The sequence below is a fragment of the Eimeria acervulina genome, genomic scaffold (assembly GCF_000499425.1).
Source record: "Eimeria acervulina Houghton genomic scaffold, Eah_scaff893, whole genome shotgun sequence".
NCBI classification, from domain to species: domain Eukaryota; phylum Apicomplexa; class Conoidasida; order Eucoccidiorida; family Eimeriidae; genus Eimeria; species Eimeria acervulina.
In genome coordinates, this window is record NW_013549536.1 from 1 (window position 1) to 10,823 (window position 10,823).

The following is a 10,823-nucleotide window of genomic DNA, read 5'->3' on the forward strand; positions in this document are numbered from 1 at the left end:
TTTATTTGTTTTATTTGTTTTATATTTGTCTCCTTTAACCGTTTATTTGTTTTATTTGTTTTATTTGTTTTATTTGTTTTATTTGTTTGTCTCCTCTACTTTTTTATTTGTTTGTCTCCTTTATCTTTTTATTCGACGCCTTTATTTTATTTGTCTCCTTTATCTTTTTATTTGTTTGTCTCCTTTATCTTTTTATTCTTTAATTTGTTTTGTCTCCTTTATCTTTTTATTCTTTAATTTGTTTTGTCTCCTTTATCTTTCTACTTGTTTTTTTGTTTTGTCTGTCTTGTTTGTTTTGTTATATTTTATTTTTTTGTTTTTTTATATTTTTATTTGTTTTTATTTGTTTTATTTGTTTGTCTTCTTTATTTTCCTGTTTTATTTATTTTATTTTTTTGTTTATTTGTTAGATTTATTTGTTTGATGTATTTGTTTTATTTTATTTGTTTTGTCTGTCTTATCTATTTAATTGATTTATTTATTTATTTATTTTATTTTATTTATTTATTTATTTAGTTTATTTTTTGTTGTACGCCAGATAAGAATCTCCGCTCCTCCTGAGCGCCGCTTCTCAGCTTGGATAGGCGGGTCTATTTTAGCGTCTCTGTCTAGCTTTAAGAAGATGTGGGTACAGAGACAGGTAGGGTTTAGGGTTTAGGGTTTAGGGTTTAGGGTTTACTAACGAGCTGCGTGGAGCTAGCTAGCCAGCTACCTAGCTACACACACAGCTAGCTGCAGACACGCAGCTATCTATGCACTCACAGCTAGCTGGACACACACACCTGCAATACAGCTAGCTAGCTAGCTAGCTAGCTAGTTAGCTGTACTGTTAATAGCTAGCTAGCTAGCTAGCCTTGCCCTTAGTAGCTAGCTACCTAGCTAGCCATACTCTTGACAGCTAGCTAGCTAGCTGTACCGTTGTTAGCTAGCTAGCTATAAACAGCACAGACAGGGCGGCGAGCTGTTTGTCTATTGAGTGTGCGGTTGCTGCTGCTGCAGGAGTATGAAGAATGCGGCCCCAGCATACTGCACCGAAAAACTCTCTAATACCCTGCGCAGCAGCAGCTGCAGCAGCAGCTGCAGCAGCAACCGCTGCAGCAGCAGCTGCTGCTGCTGCAGCGGTTCAGGGGACCTGCTGCAGTCTCCCATTGACGCAGCAACTCAGCAGCTGCAGCAGCAGCTGCTGCTGCTGCAGCAACCAGCAACAGCAGCAGCACTGTCAGCAGCAACTGTAGCAGCGCCAGTTGCAACAGCAACAGCAGCAGCAGCACTAGCAACAGCAGCAGCAGCAGCAGCAGCAGACGGCTTCATAACATATATATTTAGGAATCTGTTTGGGTTCAAGCACTGGCTTGCGCCGCAGCAGCAAGAGTGCAGCAGCACCTCTGCTGCTGCTGTTGCTGCTGCTGCTTCTGCAGACCCTGAAAATAAATACCGGAGAGACTTTGTCTCTCCCGATGTGTTGCTGCTGCTGCTCTCGCTGCTGCTGCTCTTGCTGCTGCTGCTCTTGCTGCTGCTGCTGTCTTACGGTGTGTTATTACCTACTCTGCTGCTGTAGTGGCTGCTGGAGCTGCAGCAGGTGGTTGGGTGTTAGTTGCTGCTTCTGCTGCTTCTGCTGCTGCTGCTGCATCTGCTGCTTCCTGCTCCTGTGCATCAGCTAGCACCTCTGCTCTGAATTGGGTGTACATACACTCTAACTCTTTAGGGTTTGCTGCAGCAGCACGAAGAAGAGCAGCAGCAACTGAGCGGAGACGAGCCTCCCGCTGCTGCTGCACTGCCTGCCGCTGCAGCAAACGCGAATGCTCGCAGGCGCACCTGCAGCAGCAGCAGCAGCAGCAGCAGCAGCAGCAGCAACACAAACACAAACAACCCCTCAAATTAGCAGCAGCAGGAGCAACCAGCATAAGCAGCAGCGAGCATAAGCAGCAACCAGCAGCATCAGCAGCAGCAACAGGAGCTGCTGCAGCAGCAGAAGACAAAGACAAACGGAGACAGCAGACAGAGAGAGACAGTAGAAATGCGAGAGACATCAAATGGAGACAGAGAAACTCAATTATTTTTAAAAGAATAAAAAAGGCGTAGCAAATGAAGAGACAGACAAATAAATAAGACAAAGAAAGAAACAGAGACAGAGAGACAATGAGAGAGACAGAGACAGAGACAGAGACAAACAACAACAGAGACAGCAGCAAATTAAAGAGCAACAGCAACAAAAACACTCAGACAGCAAATGAGACAAGGAGACAGAAGAAGCTGCATAGACATATATATATATATGTATGTATATATGTATATATGTATATATATATACATATATATACATATATATACACATATATAATGTATAGTATATAAAGTATATAACATATAATATATATATATAATGTATATATATAATGCATATAATATACATATATATTATATAATATATATAATATATAATATATATATATTTAAAAGATAAATATATATTTGTAGTCTGTCTTACTGCAGAACATGTTGAGGGATGCCTGCGAGTTTAGCTACGAGTATGCCTTGAGAAGAGGGACATACACCTGGTTTGAGTGAGTAAGAGAAACAAACTGTCTCCTTTTCAATTGAAGCTCCTAGGTGTACATTGGAGACACCTGGATGCTGTCTTAATTCATAACAAAGCATGTGGTAGTGCGTAGCAAACAAAGACCTGCACTGTACATGCATGCATGCATACACCGCAGATCAATGCACATACATCACATATCATTATATATATCCTGCTGCTCCTCTAAATGCTGCTGCTGCTGCTGCTGCTGCTGGTCGTGTTGCAGCTGCTGGTGTTGGTGCTGCTGCTGTTCGTGTTGCTGCTGCTGGTGTTGTTGCTGCTGCTGCTGGTGTTGTTGCTGCTGCTGCTGGTGTTGCTGTTGTTGTTGCTGCTGCTGCTGCTGGTGTTGTTGCTATTGATAAGGCGAACGACAGACACAGAGAGACAGCGAAACACAGAGACAGAGACAGACAGAGACAGAGACAGACAGAGACAGAGACAGAGACAGAGACAGAGACAGACAGACAGAGAGAGAGAGACAAAGACAGAAATAAAAGAGAGAGAGAGACAGTTAGAAGGAGACAGATAAAACAAACAGATTTTAAAAAGTATCAGCCGTCTCCCGCTATCAGACTAACAGCAATAAATACAGAGACAAACAAAAGGAGAAAGGAGACAAAAGAAAGAGACAGACGGAGGAGACAGAAGAATGAGACACAAGAAAGAGAAAAACAACTAAGAGGAGACAAACAAATGAGAGGAGACAAACAAAAGGAGACAGAAGAAGACCGACAACTACGAGGAGACAAACAAATCAGAGGAGACAAACAAAAGGAGACAAACAACTAAAAAGAGACAAACAAAAGAGACAGAAGGAGGAGACAGACAAAAGGAGACAGAGGAAGGAGACAAACAGATAAAAGGAGACAAACAACTGAAAGGAGACAAACAAAAGGAGACAAAAGGAGACAAACAGCTAAAAGGAGACAAACAGCTAAAAGGAGACAAACAGCTGAAAGAAGACAAACAAAAGGAGACAAACAGCTGAAAGGAGACAAACAGCTAAAAGGAGACAAACAGCTGAAAGGAGACAAACAGCTAAAAGGAGACAAACAATAGGAGACAAACAAAGGGAGACAGGAGGAGGAGACAGACGGAGGAGACAAACAAAAGGAGACAGAAGAAGGAGACAAACAGCTGAAAGGAGACAGAAGAAGGAGACAAACAAAAGGAGACAGAAGAAGGAGACAAACAGCTAAAAGGAGACAAACCCGAATAACATCATTGATGTACTCGGCAGTAGACAGTGCAATCGCCAGGCCGTCGCTGGTGGATGTCCCTCTACCCAGTTCGTCTATCAAAGCTAAAGAATAACGTGTCCCCTGCAGCAGCAGCAGCAGCAGCAGCAGCAGCAGCAACAGCAGCAGCAGCAGCAGCAGTGGCAGTAACAGTGGCAGCAGCAAGAGGGAGACAGGCAGCAGCAGCAGCAGCAGCAGCAACAGCAGCAGAAAAAACGCATGCATAAAACAGCATATCCACGCCGGCGAAACCAAACCCTAATAAACCCTCATAAACCCTAATAAACCCTAGGAAACCCTATTGAACCTTAAGACACCCTGATAAACCCTAATAAACCCTAATAAACCCTAAACCCTCGACGTACGTGCGTGGTTAGCTCAGCTATATCTGAGAGCTCAACGAAGAAAGTGCTGCTGCCCTGCAAAATAAAATCTTCTGCCCCCAAACGCGAGAAAATTCTGTCTACAGGAGTCAACAAGCACTCCGAAGCTGCACGTACACCCCAAAACCCTAAACCCTAAACCCTAAACCCTCAGCACCCCAACACTCCAAACCCTTAACCCTATATCCTACACCTCAAACCCTCAACACCACCGTATGCGCACCGATACAAACGCAGAACAAAACGTAACATGGGGCAAAGAGCTAAACCCTAAACCCTAAACCCTAAACCCTCGATGGGTACCTGGTACATATGAACCCAGCTGAGCCAGCACAACGCAAAGAGCTGTCTGCCTCAAGAGAGTGCTCTTGCCTCCCATGTTAGGGCCCGTAATCAGCAAGGTGCGTACGTTGCTGCTGCTGCTGCTGCTGCTGCTGTTGCTGCTGCTGCTGCTGCTGCTAGCAGGCGCATTCAGGAGAATGTCGTTAGGAACAAAACCATCCGTCAGCTTCTCCGCCATCGGGTGTCTGCGCATGCAACCTAAACCCTAAACCCTTAACCCTAAACCCTTATTTCCTTGCTGGTGCTTTGTCTCTCAGGAGATAAAACAGAGAACAGAAAAATGTCTTTGGGCGTTTAAAGGGGATCAGGGTTTCGGGTTTAGGGTTTAGGGTTTGGGGTTTAGGGTTCCCCCACACGCCCGCCTCTGCCTAGGGTTTAGGGTTTAGGGTTTAGGGTTTAGGCTTGCCTGGCGTTCTTCAGAACCAGCACGGGCTCTTCGTCTTCTGAGGGCTGCAGCAGCTTCGGGCGCGTCATCTCCGGCCCTGAAGCAGCAGAAACCCTAAACCCTAAACCCTAAACCCTAAACCCTGAAGGCCCAGGGACGGCAGCCATTAGACTCTAGAAAGAGAGCAACAAACAACCGAAAGCAGCCCTTGCTGCTCTTGCTGCTGCTGCTGCTGCCTCCAAACCCCAATGCTGAACCCTCTTAGCAGCAGCAGCAACACCACCACCGCCAGCAGCAGCAGCAACAGCAGCAGCAGCAGCACTACCACCATCATTAGCAGCACCACGAGCAGCCTCAGCAGCAGCAGGTGCTGCTGCTTGCTGCATCAGCAGCATCACCACCAGCAGCAGCAGCAGCAGCACCAACACCATCAGCAGCAGGATCAGGAGCAGCATTAGCAGCAGCATCAAGAGCAGCAGCATCACGAGCATCAGCAGCGTCAGCAGCAGCAGCATCGGCAGCATCAGGAGCATCAGCAGAAGCAGCATCAGCAGCATCAGCAGCAGCAGCAGCAGCAGGAGCAGCAAGAGATAATTACCCGGATGAGTGCGAGCAAAGGAGGCTAGGCTCTGAAGAGCATCCAACTCATTAATAGAATTCACAGACACAGCAAAAACATCGCCGAACATTGTCGCGAAATGCCCCATCAAGCGACACCGAAAAGGATAAAAAGAATCCGCCTGCTCCAACTCGTGGTCTGCATGCAAACCCTAAACCCTAAACCCTAAACCCTAAACCCTAAACCCTAAACACGGAACACGAAACACGAAACACAAAACCCTAAACCCTGAACCCTAAACACGAAACCCTAAACAAACCAAACAACAACCAAAACCCTAAACCCTTAACACTAAAGTACTAAATGCTAAACCCTAAACCCTAAACACTAAATGTTAAACCCCAAACCCTAAACAGTACAGCCTTCCGCACCCTCAAGCTGATCGACGAGCTCTAATATCGCCGGCGTTCGGAAGCTGCACATACACACAAACCCTAAACCCTAAACCCTAAACCCTAGCCCCCAAACTTGAGGTTTTAAGTGGAGAAGGGAAGGGCTGCCGTTCGATAGAGAGCCACACGAGTCCACCTAGGGTTTAGGGTTTAGGGTTTAGGGTTTAGGGTTTACCGAATGAAGCCTTTCCTAGAGGAAGTAATCTCAGCGTCGAGCCGCCGCAGCATATCTCTGCTGATGTTTTCGGGGCATTCCACTTCAAACCTGTACACAAACCCTAAACCCTAAACCCTAAACCCTAAACCCTAAACTCTGAACCCTAAACCCTAAACCCTAAACTCTGAACCCTAAACCCTAAGCCCTAGACCCTGAACCCTGAACCCTAGACTCTTGCGTCTGAAACGCAGGTGTCAGTACACACGCCACAACGCGTACTTCCAGGCCCTACGCTAGGGTTTAGGGTTTAGGGTTTAGGGTTTACTTGAACTTGGTGTGAGTATATTTAAGTGTATTTATCCCCGTTTCTCTTTGAATTTCTTCGAGGATTTGCTGCAGTTGTTGTCGGCAGTCTGCGATTTGTTGAGTGGCCGCGTCGTACTCCGGCACCAAACCCTAAACCACAAACCCTAAACCCTAAACCCTAAACCCTAAACCCTAAACCCTAAACCCTAAACCCTAAGGCAGAAGAAAAAACAAGCTCTACGCACAAACCACACATCCTAAACCCTAAACCCTAAACCCTAAACCCTAAGCTCTATGCACAAATCACACATCCTAAACCACAAACCCTAAACCCTAGACCTCAAACTCTAAACAACACGCAAAAGGAGACAGACAACAAAAAGAAGACAGACAACAAAAAGGAGACAGATAATAACAAATGGAGACAGACGAAGAAGAAAAGGAGACAGGTGTCTGGCTTACCTTGACAGGGTATATCTTCTCATTCTCACTGTCTCCTTCAACTGTAAAGAGAGTAATAAGCTTGTCGCATGCATCTTTAAGCTTAGGAAAGACGCCTCCTTTGTCTCTTCCTGCACACAAGGCCCAGAGCCTGTGGGGCCAGAGGACCTGTGCTGCTGCTGCTGCTGCTGCTGCTGCTGTTGCTGCTGCTGCAACGGGGTCTTCTCCGGCTGCAGCTGCAGCTGCTGCTGCTTGTGCTGCTGCTGCTGCAGGAGGCTCCTTCTCCAATGCGACGACAACAGCAGCAGCTAAGTCATGAAGAGAAGAAAAAGAATTAAGAAGAGACACGAAAAGTTTTAACTCTTTTTGATGCACATCATCAAAATAAACTGCGTGTCTCTTCTGCTGTCTCCCTTGCCGGAGACAGCGAGCAGTAAGCCTCTCTAGATCCGGTAGGCTGCTGCTGCTGCTGCGAATAAGTTCTAGCACATCTTGATGCTGCAGCAACCAGGAGACAGCATCTAAACGCATATTAATGCTGTCAATACACCTCAAAGGAGACACTATCCATCTCCGCAGCAAGCGTTTACCTCCTGCTGTTGTTGTGCTGTCTATACACCCCAATAAAGAACCGCGGGTGTCTCCTTCCTGACTAGTTAATATCTCTAGCTGAGATAAAGCCTTTGCATCAAGAGACAAGACATCAGAAGCAGCACGAGACACTTCAGAGAATGAAGAGACAGGCAGCACTTTATCTTGAAGAAGCAGCTGCTCTAAATATAAACAGCAAGCACCAACAGCCTTCATTAAGCATGGGCTCCTATCACACTCCTCCAAGCAATAATCTACCCCGTTGCTGCTGCTGCTGCTGCTGCCGTTGCTGCTGCTGCTGCTGCTGCTGCTGCTGCTGCTGCTGCGGGGACGTATGTAGGTATCGATAAGCTGCATAGCCTGGAGAGCATCTGGGAAGGAAGAGAGAGGAGACAGCTGAGGAGCAAAGGGCAGCCTCTTAATGATTGACAGCAGAGACACAGGAAAGCCTGAGGGTTTATAAACAATTTCTACCGGCTGAGTTTTATTAATCAGAGACAGCAAACATATCCACGAAACATTGTCTCTATCTGTAGCCAAATATATATTATTTGTAGGGATATCAACCAAGCAGACCCCAAAAGAATATTTATGCTCGTTCTCCTCCTGCTGCTCTTGCTGCTGCTGCTGCTGCTCTTGCTGCTGCTGCTGCTGCTGCTGCTGCTGCTGCTGCGGTTTGAGGGGTATATCTGCTGGGTCAGTTGATAGAGAGAGAACAAGAAGAAGCCTAGCATCAGGTCCGAGCATCTCGTTATAAGGGACAGCAGCAGCAGTAAATATCTCGCAAGGCTCTCTTCTAACAGTTTTATCTTTAGCTAGCTGCTGCTGTCTCCTTTTATCTAATTCTTTGGGTGTCTCCACCTGCTCAACAACAACAACTCTAAACCCTGCATTTAATAAAGCACGAGAATGATGTTGAAGAGACTGCTCAGGAAAGCCGCAATGAGGCTTCTCTGACGACCCCATCCACTGTAAATCGCAGTACTTATGCCCTATGCATGCATCAATATAAAACATCTCATAAAATCTACCTAATTTAAACAGCACAATTTTATCATGATGCTTTTGTTTCACACTCCAGTACTGTTGTAATCCGGGTGTATAATGAGGTGTCTTCTCTTCTTTTGCTAATTTATGTTGTGCATTCGGAGGCACCCAAAGTGTTTCTGGGGTGTATAGGCAGCTCTTCATTGCAGATTGACCTTTCTCATCTTTCAGATTCTCAGGCTTTAACCAAGAAGGAAAAGAAAATATATTCTCGTGCTTTAAATACTCATCAATATACACCTGAAGATATAAGCTTCCTGTACGCTCTGCTGCTGCAGCAAATGCAAGTCGTAATGAGCATTCCCTGCTGCTGCTGCCGCTGCTGCTGCTGCTGCTGCTGCTGCTGCTGTTGCTGCTGCTGCGGCTGAATTGACCTGCACGGCGAGCACCCAAAGGCAAAGATGTACCGACTCCGCTCTCCCCTGCTGCTGCTGCTGCTGCTGCTTCATCAAACGCCAGCGCCTCAATGGGCCCTGTAGGCTCTAGATCCTGCTGCTGCTGCTGCTGCTGCTGCGGTTTGTCTGTCTCCATGTCTCCTTCTGTCTCCTCTGAAAACAAAGCGGATCCCCCTGACTCCTCCCCTTTGCTTCCTGCTGCTGCTGCTGCACCTGCTGCTGCTGCTGCTGCTGCTGCTGGGCGTTCATCATCGTCTGAGTCAAGGGCTACTTTCTTGAGTCTCCTTCTTCTTCCGACTGTCTCCTCTGTCTCCATCCAGCCAATGCCAGACAGACGCCTCTTCAGCCCCAAGCCATCTTCCTGCTGCTGCTGCTGCTGCTGCTGCTGCTGTTGGTCTCGCTGCTGCTGCTGCTGTTGCTGCGGCTGCTGCGGTGGTGATGATGGCTGCTGTTCAAGGCGCGTTTCCTGGGCCGGCTTGTGTTGCTCTTGAGTTTGCTTTTGCTGCTGCTGCTGCTGCTGCTGCAGCTTCTGCTGCTGCTGCTGCTGTCCAGGGGCTGTAGAGGTGGAGCTGTTGGGGGACAAATCTTCCTTCTGTCGACCAGGAGAATCCCCTGCAATGCTTGCTGCTGCTGCTGCTGCTGCTGCTGCTCCTGGTGCTGGTGCTGCTGCTGCTGCTGCTGGTTTCGGCTCCACTGATGCAGCCTTTATGGCTGCCGCATTCGCTGCGGTGGTTTGCTGCTGCTGCTGCTGCTGCTGCTGTTGCTGCTGCGGAGGGGAGACCGCTGCTGAGTCCTCAGTCTTCTTAAAGAAAGCCAGAAGAGAAGGCTGGCGCTGCAGATACACCCCAAATACTCACCTCCAGCCAAAGCGCATGCAGCAACAGCAGCAGCAGCAACAGCAGCAACAGCAGCAACAGCAACAGCAGCAGCAGCAGCGGCACTAACAAAAGCAGTAGCTCCTCTGCATCATGAGCAACAGCAACATCAGCAGCAGCCGCAACGGAGAAGCATGAACAGCAGCAACGACAGCAACAACAGCAGCAGCAACAACAGCAGCGGCAACAACAGCAGCAGGATGAAAAGCAGCAGCAACAGCAGCACCAAGAGCAACAGAAGCAGCAGCAGCAACAACCATAACAACAACAGCAGCAGCAGCAGCAGTCTTGCGTCTCTAACCTTGTTTGCTGCATCTACGCCGCCTGAAGACCTCCGGCCCTTCCCAGCTGATGGCCTCCTGTCTATTGCCATCCTCTAAACCCTAAACCCTAAACCCTAAACCCTAAACCCTAGCCCTGGCCCTCAACCCGCCAGGGGTTTTCGTCGAGCTGCGCGATGTGGAGTGTCTCTCCCTGCTGCTGCTGTTGCTGCTGCTGATGTAGCTGCTGCAGCTAGTGTTGCTGCTGCTCCTCCTGCTGCTGACGCTGCAGCAAATGAGGTGTACGTACAGCTGAGTGCAGGAAGGCAGCCTCCCTGCCGCCACCCCCCTAAGCTGTCCTCAGGGCTTCCCAGCCTAAACCCTAAACCCTAAACCCTCTGGGCTCACTAAGCAACAGAAGACGGAAGCAAAGGAGTAAGTTGAGGTGTATGTACACTCAAACCCCAGGGCTGCAGCAGCAGCTACAGCAGCAGCAGCAGCTAACACAGCCACTTAAGGGTTGGGGCTGTAGTGGGGTGTGTTTCTTCTAACCACCGATTGCCGCTGCTGCTGCTGCTGCAGCAGCAGCAACAATAAGCCTAGGCTCTGTCTTTTACTCGTTTTGCTGCTAGCTTCGCTGTGAAGAAAATTAAAGCATTAATAACTCTACTGCTGCCTTCTTGTCTTATGCTCAGAGGCAACGCCTTGCAGCAGCAGCAGCAGCAGCAGCATCAGTCTCGCCCCTGGCGGCCGCAGCAGCAGCAGCAGCAGCAGCTGCTGCTGCTGCTGCTGCTGCTGCTGCAGCCGCTGC

General features: G+C 48.0%; 2 protein-coding genes across 2 annotated transcripts; both read right to left on the reverse strand.

Moving 5' to 3' along the window:
- Window positions 1-3,515: 3,515 nt before the first annotated feature.
- EAH_00051530 (hypothetical protein) lies at window positions 3,516-4,722 on the reverse strand (the record flags this gene model as incomplete). The annotated part of the gene is made up of 4 exons (XM_013394172.1): window positions 3,516-3,533; window positions 3,793-3,903; window positions 4,185-4,309; window positions 4,506-4,722. 4 exons carry the CDS (start codon window positions 4,720-4,722, stop codon window positions 3,516-3,518), a joined length of 471 nt encoding a protein of 156 aa, XP_013249626.1.
- Window positions 4,723-4,940: 218 nt separating this feature from the next.
- Window positions 4,941-10,125, reverse strand: EAH_00051540 (DNA mismatch repair protein, putative; the record flags this gene model as incomplete). Its single annotated transcript, XM_013394173.1, has 9 exons — window positions 4,941-5,026; window positions 5,528-5,686; window positions 5,920-5,963; window positions 6,116-6,205; window positions 6,423-6,553; window positions 6,866-7,831; window positions 8,012-8,162; window positions 8,709-9,709; window positions 10,054-10,125. 9 exons carry the CDS (start codon window positions 10,123-10,125, stop codon window positions 4,941-4,943), a joined length of 2,700 nt encoding a protein of 899 aa, XP_013249627.1.
- Between the last annotated feature and the right edge of the window lie 698 nt (window positions 10,126-10,823).